This window comes from Biomphalaria glabrata, chromosome 12 (genome assembly GCF_947242115.1).
Source record: "Biomphalaria glabrata chromosome 12, xgBioGlab47.1, whole genome shotgun sequence".
NCBI lineage: Eukaryota > Metazoa > Mollusca > Gastropoda > Planorbidae > Biomphalaria > Biomphalaria glabrata.
Window position 1 is genome coordinate 18,491,029 of NC_074722.1, and position 17,580 is coordinate 18,508,608.

The window sequence follows — 17,580 nt, forward strand, 5'->3', positions numbered from 1 at the left end:
AATCTTCCTCCTCTACCTCCTTTCTGAGCCAGCTGACGTAACTCTGGGTCATTTTTTTGTTTTGTGATAAATTTTTCTTTGTTAAATACTATATCTTTGATTTCTATTGTTTCTGTGTTTTCATGTTGTTCTTCATCTTGCTCTTTTTCCTTAGTTGATAACTCAAACAATTTTGCCAAATCTCCTTCCTCTACATCCTTACTACAGGATCGAGTAGTCGCCATTCCACAACAATTTTTCCAAACTTCTATCTCATTTTCCATGCACTTCTTTATGTTTGGTATATTGCCAATAATCAAATCAATTTGATCATGGTCTATAACACATGCCTCTACGATCCCCGTATAATACGGTGTTTTAATGTTCACTCGGGCCACGGGTAATCGAACTGTTTTACCATCAAACATAATACATGCTTTGTTTTTTCCAGTATATTCATGATCTTCAACCAATTTTCGGTTTATTCCAACAATAGTGCTCCCAGTGTCCCTTATCGTTCTTGCAGCCTTATTTCCTACAAATGTTTGAAAACAGTCTAGACTTCCTGAACTCGACAATAACGACAAACTTTGATCTCTTCTATTTCTTCCGCTGTCATATCTTCCCTGTCTGTTTCCTTGATATCGCCCTCTGTAGCTATTATACTGGCCTTGTCTACTATCTATTTGGCTCCTTCCTTGTCCTCTAAACCTATTCTGTCCTTCATATCTAAATCTTCTATTGTTGCTATAACTGTCTTGTGTTTCTCTAGCTCTATTAAATGCTACTATTTCTTCAATATCGCTACCTCTGTTTAACTTTTTTTCAGGATGTGCCACTTTGTAAGCCCTTATTAATTTTACAATCTCATCTACAGATTTTGGCTTTCTCTCCAGCAGGAATATTTTTAGTTCGTCCTGACTCTCATAAATGACTTTATCCGGCATAAGAAATACCTTTAGTCCATCAAACGTCTTCTCTATTTTTGATGACTCTGTCCAATTGTCAAACTAGCTATTCATCTTGTCTAAAAATGTTTGGGGATCCTCGTTGGTTTCAATGGTGCAATTAACATATTGTTGACGATAAAACGCCTCAGTTTTTCCAAATGTTCCTAGTAATTGCTCCTTTACTATTTGGTAATTATTCTGATTCATGCAAATCTTTGACGGTACCTCCGCTGCAAATGACTTCGATAACAAAAATGTCCATTTATCTTCCGGAAAAGCTAATTCTTTCATTTCAATTTCAAACTTCTTTAAGAAAATATCTATGTCTATTTTATTCTCATCAAACATTGTACCTTTATATTTTGCCAATTTATTTCCAGACACGTCATTTTTCTTTCCAGTACCTTCATCTTTAGCTTTTCCTTTTTTTATTTCCAACTTTTCTTTCTCTATGGCTAACCTTTCTTTCTCCATAGCTAGCTTCTCTTTCTCAATTTCTTTATCCGTAACTAATTTCTCTTTACTGATAGCCAACTTCTCTTTCTCTATTTCTTTATCCATTGCTAACTTCTCTTTCTCTCTTTCTTTTTCCATGGCTAACTTCTCTTTCTCTATTTCCTTTTCCATGGCTAACTTCTCTTTCTCTATTTCCTTTTCCTTGACTAGTTTCTCTCTTTCTATTAATCTTTCTTGTACATATTTTCTCAGCTCTGCTCCTTCTAATTCCAATAGTCTCCCTTCTTCTTTCAAAGCAACTATCTCAGCTTTATCCGCCATTTGTATTTTTTCTTTATCGAGTTATCTGACCATATCAATTAAATATATTTGATTCTCATATACTTAATGCTTGGACCCAACAATGTTCATATCTAAATGTAATGTAATGAATCAAACGTTTAATGTTATTCCAATACAAATATGTATCTACTTCCCGGAATACTCTTCTTCCTGCTGGTATAACTGCCAATGCTAGTGTATATTCTCCACCGGTGATATGAATCTTTTGTTATTTGTCTATATGCCGTGGTCAGTGTATATCCGTTGGTCCTAAATAGGCACTGTTCTCCACCGTAGTCAAAATTCACTAGTGCTGCCCACAGCAGTGCTAATAATCGTACAAATTTCCATCAATATTGAATGTTAAAGGTTATTGTTGAGAACTATGACCAGCCAGAATAATGAACATGTACTTCAGCAGCCACTGACATGATTTTTTTTTAATTATTTTTTTTTTCAATAAGTTCATAGCACATCCAAATACAGTGGGTGATCCCTGACGTTTTCACATTGGTGAATGTAGAGAATGGGCCGTCATAATAATTCTAATGATATAAATCTAAATTTAAATGTTAATCCAATTGATTAATTCAACAATAATGTTTTTAGTCAAGTTTCAACTAAAGGTTTATGTTTACCAGTGAGTCTAGTACATAGCTTTAGAGATTTAGATGACGCTACTCTCCCAATCTTAATAGATCTAGAGATCTAGAGATTTTGTTACACTTTGTAGTACAAGTAGCCTAATACCTCAGTAGACAGGAATTAGATACCGATATAACGCAGGTCTTGCCTTTTCCGTTGGGCGCCACTTGTTACGACACAAGACTCTTCGAAATAATAATAGACTCTCAGGTTATTACTCTATAAATACTTTCATATTACAACAAGTTATGAAAATACGAACATTTCATTTCTCTTCCTGTCAATTACTCCCGGCTTTCCCTTTTAAACATCACTTCCATTCATTACACAAATTCGCACCATTATTCATGCACACCGTGCTGCGCTACGACCGTAACACATATATTAGACTATCTCCATATACAGATTTACACAGCCTTTAGCTACACACACTTTTTGTTTTGCGTACTTAATTCTATTGTTTGTGTGAGTTCCTTTTATGACGTATCTCCATTTGATTTACAATATATTCCGTGCCAGGATCCAATTTTACTTGTAACTATTCTCTAAGTAGGACATTAGGTGAAGGAGAGTTTTGAGGTAAAGATACTTAGGACACTATATTCATAGGTTAGGGATATATATGGAACAAGATATTATCGAGGTGAAGATATCTGAGACAAGATCATTTTAAGTACTGATCATGGACAGGACATTCTTGAGGTAGGGATATCTTGGACAAGATATTCTTGAGGTTGGGATATCTGAGACAAGATATTCTAGAGATCGGGATATCTGAGACAAGATATTCTTGAGGTTTGGATATCAGAGACTAGATATGTAATGATGTTTCGGACACGATCTTTTTGGTTTATGATATTTGACATTATCTGGGAACGGATGCACTTGTGATACTGATAGAAAGGAAATGATTTTGTGCTTCTTATAGGCAGTTGAGAAAGACAATTCTTGACTTCCAGAAGAGATGATTTCAAGAGAAATTATAACTGATGCAAGCTTAACACCATATTTATTAGCTAACTGATTGAGTACATCGACCTATGCACCAAATAAAACAAAAGCAACACAAAGTAACAAGTAATTCAAAGAAATTATAACAAGCAAATTATAACAAGCATGTAACAGATATAATACCATGTAACATATATAATACCATGTAACAGATATAATACCAGGTAACATATAATACCAGGTAAGAGATATAATACCAGGTAACTGATATAATACCAGGTAACAGATATAATACAAGGTAACAGATATAATACCAGGTAACAGATATGATATCAGGTAACAGATATAATACCAGGTAACAGATATAATAACAGGTGACATAAGGACTAAATTAAAACCAAACAACATAAAATACAAAGTAAAACCAAACCACACAAACTTAAACTTTATCAAGTAGAAACACAAATTATAAACTACGAAATAATAATCAAATAACACAAGAGTATAATCTACTTAGTAAAATCAAATAACACAAAGTACAAACTATTACCAAGTATTATTAATTATAAACAGGTGATACAAAGAAAAACAAAGTACCAGCACGCATGGGCGTACCCAAGAGGCGTTTTGAGGTAAAAAACCAGCTCCAGAGGGCTCTAAGTTTAAACCCACTCCTGGTGGTTTTGAGTTTAAAACACCCTCCAGCGCGTTTGAAAGCTAAAAATCAACTCTTCAATATAAAACTATGACAAATTACAGTCACCAAATTCTCTGAGCATAGCCAAGGGGGAGGGGGGAGGTTGGAATTTAAACCCACTCTTCAGAGGGCTTTAAGTTTTTAAGTCCTGAGGGGGTTTGAGTTTAAAAACCTCTAGCAAACTAAAGTTTACCAAAATCTATGAGCGTAGCTAAGGGGGTTTTGAATTTGTTTTAAAAAAAAACAACCTCCAGAAAATTTTTAGTTTTAACCTCTCCTCCCCCCCCCCCTTTTCAAAAGATGGTTTTGACGATAAAACTTCCCTTTCCGATATAAAATCTTAAGTAAACTACAGTCACCAAATCCATGAGCGTAGCCAAGAGGGGTTACCAATTTCTACAGTTCGCTGGGCTCCATTAATTAAGTGCAGTGAATAGAAGACATTAAGTAAAGACATTAAAAGAAGCCATTTGAAGTACACATTAAAAGAAGACATTTAGTGATGACATTAAGTGAAGACATTAAGTGAAGATATTAAGTGAAGACATTAAACCAATACGTCAAAATGGTTTAAAATGTGTAAGCAACAAGACACCAGTTACAGCTCCAAGTTAGTTGATAGAAACTGATCACATTTAAAATAGAAATGTCTTCCTTTAGTTTTCAAATGTGTTTCTTTTATAGTGTAAGGTCATAATGTTATGCATAAAAAAAATGCCACTTTTTTATATTCACATATGCTGTACATTCTTTTCCAACTGAGACATGACATGCAGTCACTAGATCCACTACATAGCAGTCACTAGATCCACTACATAGCAGTCACTAGATCCACTACATAGCAGTCACTAGATCCACTACATAGCAGTCACTAGATCCACTACATAGCAGTCACTAGATCCACTACATAGCAGTCACTAGATCCACTACATAGCAGTCACTAGATCCACTACATAGCAGTCACTAGATCCACTACATAGCAGTCACTAGATCCACTACATAGCAGTCACTAGATCCACTACATAGCAGTCACTAGATCCACTACATAGCAGTCATTGGCTAGCGTTGCAATATCTGGGATTGAGAAAACACATTTCAAGACGCTTTTATTAACTTCTTGGATTTTGATGAAGAGTTCCAGAAAGGGGAGGTTATCAGTGTCACGGTTCTCCTCTTCCGGATGATTATCTCAGAAATTTGGAGAATACGAGATTGGCTCTGTAAATGGTTTGAGAATCGAACTAAGGAAATTATTTTCCCGTCTGCGTATGTGTGTGTCTGTGTGTTTGTTTTCTTTCCTTCTTTCCTATTGTCACTGAGTGGCTTCCAGTCACCATTACGTTGGCTTGTCAAAACATAGAACGTTTTTGCTTGGGGATTCAGTTGAGCACCTGGCTCACAATAGAAGGACTACGTTTTAGAAATAATGTCATGAGAATAGAAGTTTACAAGGTACTGGAGAGAAACAAGAAACATCTGTTCTAGTAAGACAATATAATCTCTCTGTTGTTCAACTATATTTCAAGGAAGACAAAATAATCTCTCTGTTCAACAATATTTCAAGGAAGACAATATAATCTCTCTGTTGTTCAACTATATTTCAAAGAAGACAAAATAATCTCTCTGTTGTTCAACTATATTTCAAGGAAGACAAAATAATCTCTCTGTTCAACTATATTTCAAGGAAGACAATATAATCTCTCTGTTCAACTATATTTCAAGAAAGACAAAATAATCTCTCTGTTGTTCAACTATATTTCAAGGAAGACAAAATAATCTCTCTGTTGTTCGACTATATTTCAAGGAAGACAATATAATCTCTCTGTTGTTCAACTATATTTCAAGGAAGACAAAATAATCTCTCTTTTGTTCAACTATATTTCAAGGAAGACAATATAATCTCTCTGTTGTTCAACTATATTTCAAGGAAGACAAAATAATCTCTCTGTTCAACAATATTTCAAGAAAGACAAAATAATCTCTCTGTTGTTCGACTATATTTCAAGAAAGACAATATAATCTCTCTGTTGTTCAACTATATTTCAAGGAAGACAAAATAATCTCTCTGTTGTTCGACTATATTTCAAGGAAGACAATATAATCTCTCTGTTCAACTATATTTCAAGGAAGACAATATAATCTCTCTGTTGTTCAACTATATTTCAAGGAAGACAAAATAATCTCTCTGTTGTTCAACTATATTTCAAGGAAGACAAAATAATCTCTCTGTTCAACTATATTTCAAGAAAGACAATATAATCTCTCTGTTGTTCAACTATATTTCAAGGAAGACAAAATAATCTCTCTGTTGTTCAACTATATTTCAAGGAAGACAAAATAATCTCTCTGTTCAACAATATTTCAAGGAAGACAATATAATCTCTCTGTTGTTCGACTATATTTCAAGGAAGACAATATAATCTCTCTGTTGTTCAACAATATTTCAAGGAAGACAATATAATCTCTCTGTTGTTCAACTATATTTCAAGGAAGACAAAATAATCTCTCTGTTGTTCGACTATATTTCAAGGAAGACAAAATAATCTCTCTGTTCAACTATATTTCAAGGAAGACAATATAATCTCTCTGTTGTTCGACTATATTTCAAGGAAGACAAAATAATCTCTCTGTTCAACTATATTTCAAGGAAGACAATATAATCTCTCTGTTGTTCGACTATATTTCAAGAAAGACAATATAATCTCTCTGTTGTTCAACTATATTTCAAGGAAGACAAAATAATCTCTCTGTTCAACAATATTTCAAGGAAGACAATATAATCTCTCTGTTCAACAATATTTCAAGGAAGACAATATAATCTCTCTGTTCAACAATATTTCAAGGAAGACAATATAATCTCTCTGTTGTTCAACTATATTTCAAGGAAGACAAAATAATCTCTCTGTTCAACAATATTTCAAGGAAGACAATATAATCTCTCTGTTGTTCAACTATATTTCAAGGAAGACAAAATAATCTCTCTGTTGTTCAACTATATCTCAAAGAAGACAAAATAATCTCTCTGTTAAACTATATTTCAAGGAAGACAAAATTATCTCTCTTTTGTTCAACTATATTTTAAGGAAGACAAAATAATCTCTCTGTTGTTCAACTATATTTCAAGGAAGATAAAATAATCTCTTTGTTGTTCAACTATATTTCAAGGAAGACAATATAATCTCTCTTTTGTTCAACTATATTTTAAGGAAGACAAAATAATCTCTCTGTTGTTCAACTATATTTCAAGGAAGACAAAATAATCTCTCTGTTTAACTATATTTCAAGGAAGACAATATAATCTCTCTGTTCAACAATATTTCAAGGAAGACAATATAATCTCTCTGTTTAACTATATTTCAAGGAAGACAATATAATCTCTCTGTTCAACAATATTTCAAGGAAGACAATATAATCTCTCTGTTGTTCAACTATATTTCAAGGAAGACAAAATAATCTCTCTGTTCAACAATATTTCAAGGAAGACAATATAATCTCTCTGTTGTCCAACTATATTTCAAGGAAGACAAAATAATCTCTCTGTTGTTCAACTATATTTCAAAGAAGACAAAATAATCTCTCTGTTAAACTATATTTCAAGGAAGACAAAATTATCTCTCTTTTGTTCAACTATATTTTAAGGAAGACAAAATAATCTCTCTGTTGTTCAACTATATTTCAAGGAAGATAAAATAATCTTTTTGTTGTTCAACTATATTTCAAGGAAGACAATATAATCTCTCTTTTGTTCAACTATATTTTAAGGAAGACAAAATAATCTCTCTGTTGTTCAACTATATTTCAAGGAAGACAAAATAATCTCTCTGTTTAACTATATTTCAAGGAAGACAATATAATCTCTCTGTTTAACTATATTTCAAGGAAGACAAAATAATCTCTCTGTTTAACTATATTTCAAGGAAGACAATATAATCTCTCTGTTTAACTATATTTCAAGGAAGACAATATAATCTCTCTGTTCAACTATATTTCAAGGAAGACAAAATAATCTCTCTGTTCAACTATATTTCAAGGAAGATAAAATAATCTCTCTGTTGTTCAACTATATTTCAAGGAAGACAAAATAATCTCTCTGTTCAGCTATATTTCAAGGAAGACAAAATAATCTCTCTGTTCAACTATATTTCAAGGAAGATAAAATAATCTCTCTGTTGTTCAACTATATTTCAAGGAAGACAAAATAATCTCTCTGTTCAGCTATATTTCAAGGAAGACAAAATAATCTCTCTGTTCAACTATATTTCAAGAAAGACAAAATAATCTCTCTGTTCAACTATATTTCAAGGAAGACAAAATAATCTCTCTGTTCAACTATATTTCAAGAAAGACAAAATAATCTCTCTGTTCAACTATATTTCAAGGAAGACAAAATAATCTCTATGTTCAACTATATTTCAAGGAAGACAAAATAATCTAATGAAGAAATCTTGGATGGCCTCTCTGTTCAATTTGTTTTCTATGATTGTCTCGCTTTGGCACCAGATTTGAAAATAAAATATGCCTATGCCTAATATTTTCCAGCATTTTTTTTTTACTGAATTTAATTCTCTAACAAAATACGACATTTAAGGATATGATCTTTAAAACTGAAATCTTTTTAACTGAGATCTGTAGAACTGAGATCTGTAGAACTGAGATATTTGTAGAACTAAGACCTCAAGGTTTGAAGCATCTGTAAGATTTAGAGTGTTGCCCAGGAGACTTGGTGTGATGGTACCAACACTAGAACATTATATACATATGTATGTATAGAGTTAGGGTACAACCAAGTGAACTGCTCACACAACCAGGTGAACTGCTCACACAACCAAGTGAACTGCTCACACAACCAGGTGAACTGCTCACACAACCAATTGAACTGCTCACACAACCAGGTGAACTGCTCACACAACCAAGTGAACTGCTCACACAACCAGGTGAACTGCTCACACAACCAAGTGAACTGCTCACACAACCAGGTGAACTGCTCACACAACCAATTGAACTGCTCACACAACCAGGTGAACTGCTCACACAACCACGTGAACTGCTCACACAACCAATTGAACTGCTCACACGATATTGTTCGTGTTATATTTTTGAGTGATGAAAGCAGAGCTCCAAAAGTTATACAGTCAAAATTATATAGTAGTGGGAAGCATGGTCGAGAGGCCAAGTACAAACTATTACCAAGTAATATATTAAGTACAAACAGGTGATACAAAGAAAATCAAAGTACCAGCAACTTGGCTTGGCTTGGCTACCTATGAAGGGGGCTCGAGGTTCGACACCCGACTCGATGTTTACTGAGCACCTAAACGCAGCACGGAAAAACCTTTTCCCATATACCCCCTCCCCCCACTGGTCCACAAATGAGATTGGACCATAGCGCTCTGAGCATGCTATAAGCATAAAAGTAGCGCTATATAAAAGCTAAAATTTATTTAGTAGACGTTGACTCTTGACCTGTACGCTATAAAGTTAAAGACATAACAACAAACTATAATGTTCCATTTTATTTTCTGTATAGAAGACAAAAAAAAAAGAATGTCCACCCGGGGCTCCCTGGAATGCAGTTTACCAGTGTGTTTGTCCACACGTTCAAGATGGAGAGCAAATCCATTACTTGGACGATTCAATTCCTCATCCAATCAAGTCCCCCGTCCAGTGCTACTGGACCAGGAAATGGCTGCGACATTAGGCGACCACTGTTTTTCCCTCCCTCTTTCAGCATGTCCGATTTTGTCCCTCGTCTTTTGCTCATCAAATCTTTAATTCCATGGAACAATGGGCGTGAGTCATTTTCACGTGATTCACTCTCCTTTTTTTTTTGAGTAGTCGCCCCTAACTGGAGGGCTATTTCATGGCAGGAAACTTATGGACAGTTGTTCTTCACAGTACTATTGCTACTTTCAACTAAAATAATGGGTTACAGAAGTATGATAATGATAATAGATCAAACACTTTTCAATTGGTAAAAACTATAATTTATTCATTAAATTTAAATAAAGGTCTCCATTATAATTATTGTATGAGCACCAGTGTAGGTATAGACAAAAAACCCTAAGCATGATAAATGTAATTTTCTATACTGTTTCTTTAGTGTTGAGTATTTTAAATGTATTGTCCAATCAGAATCAAGAATTACCAGGGGGAAAGTTATGATGGGTTTATGTTATTTTTTTTTGGCTAGCAATCTCTAGATAAATGTTTCACAAAGTCTGGTACGCGTACCCTCAGGGGAACGGGAAGAGTTTGAATGGATAAGGGATAGGTGAAAGTGAATGTGAAGTTAACTGATGTTTTATAATGATTATCTAATTAGTCTAATCGTTTTGTAAAGGTCAATCTCTTGTTCAAAGCCTCAAGAAAAAAACAAAACATTTCCTTACAAAAAATTCCTTTAGTTAAGTGTTCAATGGTAATAGAGCCGCACTGGAACTCACATGATAGTATGAAAAACTGCTTTTTTATTGTTGTTTTAAATTATGATCCTCTTATATGTATACTAAATAGATTTTTTTCTTTAAAAAAAGTAATAATTTTTTGTAAATGTAGTAGTCAGTATGACAGAACTTATATAACTTAGCAATACGATTGTAAAAAAAATATTATTTTACAAAACAATCTTAAACCGTGTTAAAATATGGTAACTGGTCTTCTCCCTTACTAAATAGCCTCCCGTGTTTGTTACTATTAATAGTGAATAGTTATAAAAATGTTGTATTTTTATGAAAAAAAAGTGCTTGCATAATTTATTTTTAAAAATAAATTTTTCGCTATCAGAAAAGAAAAAAGTAGCCGTTGCATCAGAACTTTAAATGGTCTAAAAGTTCATGATGTCGGATTTTCAATATATTTTCTAGTTTACGAAATCTAAACGGACGGACAGACAGACCACTCAAAACTAATAGCCCTTTTGGGGGCCGCTAAAAATAAAGAATTAAATGAAGAATTTTTATTTTGCCAGCACAAAAGGAGATAATAATATTATGAATAAATTTATGCAGGAGAACAAAATGTTCGGAATAGATGTGTTGGAAAAAGTAGAGATGGAGGCAAACATTATGGTCGGAATAAACAAAAGACTCGTTGCTTGAATTCAAAATGTTGCCCTAAATGTCATATCCACACACTGTTGTATACACAGAGAGACCTCGGCGACATGCAAGATGCCCACATATTGTTGTATACACAGAGAGACCTCGGCGACATGCAAGATGCCCACACATTGTTGTATACACAGAGAGACCTCGGCGACATGCAAGATGCCCACATATTGTTGTATACACAGAGAGTCCTCGGCGACATGCAAGATGCCCACATATTGTTGTATACACAGAGAGACCTCGGCGACATGCAAGATGCCCACACATTGTTGTATACACAGAGAGACCTCGGCGACATGCAAGATGCCCACACATTGTTGTATACACAGAGAGACCTCGGCGACATGCAAGATGCCCACACACTGTTGTATACACAGAGAGACCTCGGCGACATGCAAGATGCCCACACACTGTTGTATACACAGAGAGACCTCGGCGACATGCAAGATGCCCACTGATCCATAGAAAGTTCTGGACGTAAGCGTGAAAATGGTGAACTACATTACAAACCTTCATTTGAATGCACGATTTTTTCCGCTAATACCGGAAGACATTAGAAATGGTCCTAACCAGCTTCTTTTTCCTACTGATGTTCGTTGGTTAGTTCGAGGAAACATTCCAAATCAAACATCATTCTGTTACAAATGCAACATGTGTTTACGGTTTTATCAGAAAAAGTTCGGAGGTACTATTTGCCTTTAGCAACTTCATAATTATGGGAAGTTGCTTTTTCAGCCTTTGTAAACAGTAAAAAAAGATCTATTAGACGTAGAATCGCATTTCAGATTAAAATTAACAAAACATGGAACAAAATATGCTGATCTGCCATCTCAGCACTAAGTACACCCTTCTCATTGATCTAAATAAATGCTATTTACAATATAACTTTTATTTCTATTTACAAACATTTTTTTTTTCGTTTGTTATTATTTGAAGTGTGTACGAAAAGAAATAAGAAATCGAGTTGATTGTGATTACAAATAAATCAGCGATATGACATTCGAAGAAGAAGGAGGTAAACATATGAGCCTGTCAAAAGTGTAAGAAATTATGGTCTATGTTATTGACTAGTCCATGTTTAATGTCTATGTATTCCATGATTCTATGGCTATGTTATCTGGAATGTCACTGACTTGTTTTGTTGTTCTCTCCCCAGTCCTGCTGCTTCTCTCGGGACTTGTCCTCTACCCAATTGGCTTCAGCTCTCCATTCTTCTCTTACTTCTGCGACTCAACACGAGCATTTCGAACTGGCCACTGCGCCATGGGCTGGAGCTACATCACCGCTGTCATGGCCACCGCCCTGTCCATCTTCTGTCCGGTCATCTCAAATTTCGCCGAGGCTCAGATGAACAAGGAGAAACCTGTTGCACGTCTGCTGGAGACCGCCAGACTGCGTGTATAGCTAGACTTGCCGCCCGGCGGACACCATCGAACCGCCAGTATAACTAGACTTGCCGCTGGACTTGGGGCTGAACAGGATACGACGTCCGCCAGAATGAGATCTCACCCCCCGCCCCTCCTGTCCACCTCACTTGTCCCTGGACGTCAATATGATGAGGTCTGTGTTGGCGTCAAATCAATAACATGTCGAGTTATTATTTTTCCTAATGACTTGAACATCACCCTCGTGTGACTTCCTTCTGGCTCTTGAGGAAATAGCTACTTAACCAGTTAGCCAGTAGGAGCACATCTTAGCCGCTCAATGATGAAAGCGAATCTTTTGAAAGGATTCTTACGATCCGATCACGTCGAAAAATTCAATGTGACACTTCAATCGCGTTATATATGCAGTAAGTTTTGCATGACCTAAGTGACGTTACAAAAGCATTGTATTGGTTATGGTGTCCTTACCAATTAAATACCAACAATAAAGAGTGCTTCGATTGAAACACGTTGTAGGGATTTGGTAAAGCCGCAAATGGGACAAAATAAATACTAAGTAAATGCCATTACAATTTTTAGTTTCAAAGATCTTGAAATTATTTCGATGTGACTATGTAATGCTTAGGAGGCGCGGTGGCTGAGCGGTAAAGCACTTGACTTCCGAACCGGGGTCCGGGGTTCGAATCCTGGTGAAGACTGGGATTTTTAATTTCTGGATCTTCGGGCGTCTCTGAGTCCACCCAGCTCTAATGGGTACCTGACATTATTTGGGAAAAAGTAAAGGCGGTTGGTCGTTGTGCTAGCCGCATGACACCCTCGTTAACTGTAGGCAACAGAAACAGATAACCTTTAAATCATCTGCCCTATTGACCACAAGATCTGAAAGGGGAACTTTACTTTTATGTAACACTTAAGTATTTAATAGCGTTTTTTTCATGGACAATAACTGTTTTGCTTTGTGTCGCTTTATGAGAATGCAGGCCCCTTTGAATTGTGATACTTCTAATAATGAAACTTACAAGTTATCTCTTTGGATTTACTTATTTATGTACAGAAACTAAATGATGATCCCATTTTCTTTAAAGCAGAGTGACCTTTAGGGTTTGAGTTAAATTTCTTGGCCATTTTACTTTAGCTCTTTTTTATATGTAAAATATATTTGTACAGTGGCAATCTGAAAGGTCAATTAGCAGAGATGCCTACATGCTAAAAATGAAATGCGTATTTTGAGGGACAAATGCGTATTTTCCTAAATATCAAGAAATATACTCAGGAAAGACTAAAATTCAATCCTTTAAGCACATAACTAAGATAACATACAAGAAAGGCAGCTATCCTAAAGTTTACACTGCATAAAGTTATACAAGACATTTTGTACAAATATGTCAAACTATTTCCACTTGTAGTCTTTGTCATAGATTTTTCTAGACTATGTTAGAATAAGAATGTTCTTGTCATTTGGCAATGATCTTATGCCAAGTTTTATCAAGATTGATCACTGTTTTGATTTTTATTCGGGACATATATACATGCATACATACACACACCTTACTTTCTGTTTCATATATTAGATACATCTAAATATATTCAATGCTACGTTAGTTATCTCTTTGTACAAAGCTTCTATCCACTCACTCTGTCTGTATGGTCACAAATTTGTACACGCTATTCCTCCCACACCCAACCTGGGATTAAGCTAAAATTACATGACTGATCCAAACTCATTGATACAATTACACTTACTATAAGGTGTTTTTTGTTTTGTTTTGAAGTATATGTTATGTTTTTCTTGTTTACATTCAATTTGGACTAGAAATAAATAATGTTAGTTGACAGAAGCTCTTGAGAGGATTATCCTTTATTATTTTAATTTGTACAATTAATTCCCCAGCCATTTGTACAATCACAATAATCTCAGTCACGAGAAAATAGTGGCAGTACAGAGAAGCCACCATCGCTCCAGTGCCAGTGTATGTGGCTATTTAAATTTGTGATTTCAAAGTCTGTGTTACTTATTTCCTCAAAACGAGGCTAGGTTAATCTGACTTTTTGAGGTTTACGTCACGTGTGATCTAATTTATTTATTTTTTTTTTTGGTCATAAGATTCTGTTTTATGTCAAGTATTTAGATATTGCTTTGTGTTCAGATGTGATATGCCAGTTTTCTGTGACAATGCCAATCAAATGTATTACATTTTAGTTTTCTTGTACATAACCCCAGTTTACCTGAATGTGTCAGACCTAGCAGCCCAATGAAGCGGTCAAGAAAAATTCAATGAATAATTTGGCGTCTAACTACTTTGTGGCTCTTACCAACACAAGGCCTCTATTTATCTGGAACAACATGCCCGGCGTCAAGTTATTTGGTGAAATAAAAGATAAAATATCGTTTCAAGGATAAATAGTTGATGTCATAAAAAGAGAAAGATAAAACTTGTATATACTTTGTGAGATCCGTATGGGAAGTTGTGTGTTTCATCTGGGTGCAGTTCTTGGGTTCAAGTCCAGTGTGATGTCATTTTCAATACTGACTTGGTTGTTGGTGGTTTTACATGCTTAAGATGTTCCTTCAGATTGAAAGATAATTTCATCCTAGCCAAAACCCCCCGGAGGACGACTAAGGAAGGCAGTGGGCAGGAGATGAACACGTGACCATCGAGACCTTCCGAACGACAGTCCAGCGCGCATAACCTGGCAGCCAGGTTTTAAAACTTATTCAGCAAAGGTTTTTTTTTTTTTTATCTTTCAAGGACAGTCGTGATGAAAGTTACAAAGAATTTAGTTAGAACTGAGTTTTAATGACTACAATTGAGAGCTGGGATTGTGAGAGCTGGGATTGTGAGAGCTGTGATTGTGAGAGCTGGGATTGTGAGAGCTGGGATTGTGAGAGCTGGGATTGTGAGAGCTGGGATTGTGAGAGCTGGGATTGTGAGAGATGGGATTGTGAGAGCTGGGATTGTGAGAGCTGGGATTGTGAGAGCTAGTCATTCTTCCCAAAGGAACAAAAAACGTTTAGAATGATCGAGTCATGTTTTTTTGTTTGTTTAATGATCAAGTCATGTTTTTTTGTTTGTTTAATGATCGAGTCATGTTTTTTTGTTTGTTTAATGATCGAGTCATGTTTTTTTGTTTGTTTAATGATCGAGTCATGTTTTTTTGTTTGTTTAATGATTGAGTCATGTTTTTTGTTTGTTTAATGATTGAGTCATGTTTTTTTTTTTTGCTTAATGACTGAAGCAACTGTCATGTGATCTATTCGGTTTGTATCCCAATTTTAATGTGTCATTCACTGATTATCTATTGCTATTTTATAATTATTTTTGTGGGACATGCTATCGTTTGAACCAAGACTCAATGTTATGTATCTTTATATTGTGTATTCTAGTGTAAGTTATTGTCATACTGTTGTTTTTCTATTTTACATTATACATAAATTTAAAAAATGATGAATCTGAATCAAAGTGTGACTTGTATGGATATTATATTCATGTGGGCATTCAAATAAATTGTGATTGAAAGTTGCTTCTCTTTATTTTGCTTTAATTTCTTCAACTGGATCAGAGGAGGGCAAGTTACGGACCGCGGGCCACATGCGGCCCGCTGGAGTGTTTTATGCGGCCCGCGGACACTTACAGAAATCAGGTGTGGCCACAGATAACACATATTAAAATATATTAAAAAATTAATAATTTTAAATATCGATATAAATGATTGAAACTTCTGATTCTTATCACTATGATGAAGAGACTAAAAAAAACTTTGTCTCTACACATATTCTAAAATTCTCAAAACGTTTTAAGTAAATGTCAAAGACACAATTTCACGCCAGTATTTATTCAATGCTATGAAGAACTGTGTTAAAGTGTTGGGTTGGTTTGGAAGAAGATAGTAAGTGTAACAACTGATGGAGGCCGTGCTTTGACTCAGAAAAACAGTTTTTGTTATTATTATTAAAGAACAATATCCCAACCGTAAACTCTTAACGGGAAAGTTTTAGCAAAGCTGCATAGAATATCAAACATATTAATAACTTCAAAATCGTAGTGATCAAACTCATCAGAGCTAACGGTCTTAACGCCCACATTGAAAAAAAACAAAAACACATATACTCTCTAAGAAACACATTTCTTGAAGTAAATCTTTGTTCCTAGCACTGGTTCTTGGGAAGGGGATTCATGGCATATTTATGTCAATCTCTGTCATCAGAAACGGACGGTGTAGATAAGCTTATAGTTCTAAATATAGGACATAAGAATCGCAGAAATATTGTTGAAATAAATAAATTTCTTATGGGCGTGTTACATAAAAATGTAACCTATTGATGTGGCGTCTATGTATTTTGGAAGAAGACCTGAAAAGATCAAACTATTTCGGAATTCAGTTAACGAATAGCGAATGATGACACATTTTGCCTGCGTATTTTTTTTTCTATGAGGAAATTTCATTCCCACATTGAACAGCGTTGATTGCTAACCTGGCTGCCATTATTGGTAGCCTCTAGCCATTTTGGAAGCAGGCTAGCATGCACTCACTCGAAACTGATTGGATCTTTCGGTTCACGTGCCTTGTGTTCGATTAAGGGGGGACAACTAGCTATAATGTTGCGTTAAATTGAAGAAGACGGCCATAAAAGTGAGTCACGCCAAGGATTAGAATGGAAACAAAATTCACAGGAGCCTTGGAATACATACAGTCTGAGACAAAAGGGAAAAAAATGTTCACCTCATAAAACGGACTTCCTGCTTTTAAAACAGCCGTTTAAAAAAATAATTGTTTCTTAAATGTTCCTTTTTTTTTTTTGTCATCTTTTTCTTTTTGTCAGCAACTTTGTCAAGAAACTTATGTCAATGAAGAACTACTAGAACTGATGGTGAAATTTATACATACCGAAAATACTACCAAAAAGTACAAAATGGCTAACGGTTCCAATTTACAAAATGACAGGGGGCTTTCGGGGTTCACACCCACCCACCACGACATAAAATTCCCCCATTCATATATATATATATATGCGCGGTGGCTAAGCGGTTCAGCGATTGGTTTCCAAACCTTTGATCCTGGGTTCAAATCTCGGTGAATACTGGGATTTT

The 17,580-nt window shown here is 35.1% G+C and overlaps 1 protein-coding gene across 1 annotated transcript in view; it reads left to right on the top strand.

Moving 5' to 3' along the window:
- Positions 1-16,012, top strand: part of LOC106069928 (uncharacterized) — a 45,192-nt gene extending 29,180 nt beyond the window's left edge. The window contains exon 2 of the mRNA XM_013229705.2: positions 12,262-16,012. Within this exon, the coding sequence (XP_013085159.2) occupies positions 12,262-12,509 (248 nt within the window). The 3' untranslated portion in view covers positions 12,510-16,012. The remainder of the gene's footprint in view (positions 1-12,261) is intronic.
- The last annotated feature ends 1,568 nt before the right edge of the window (positions 16,013-17,580 follow it).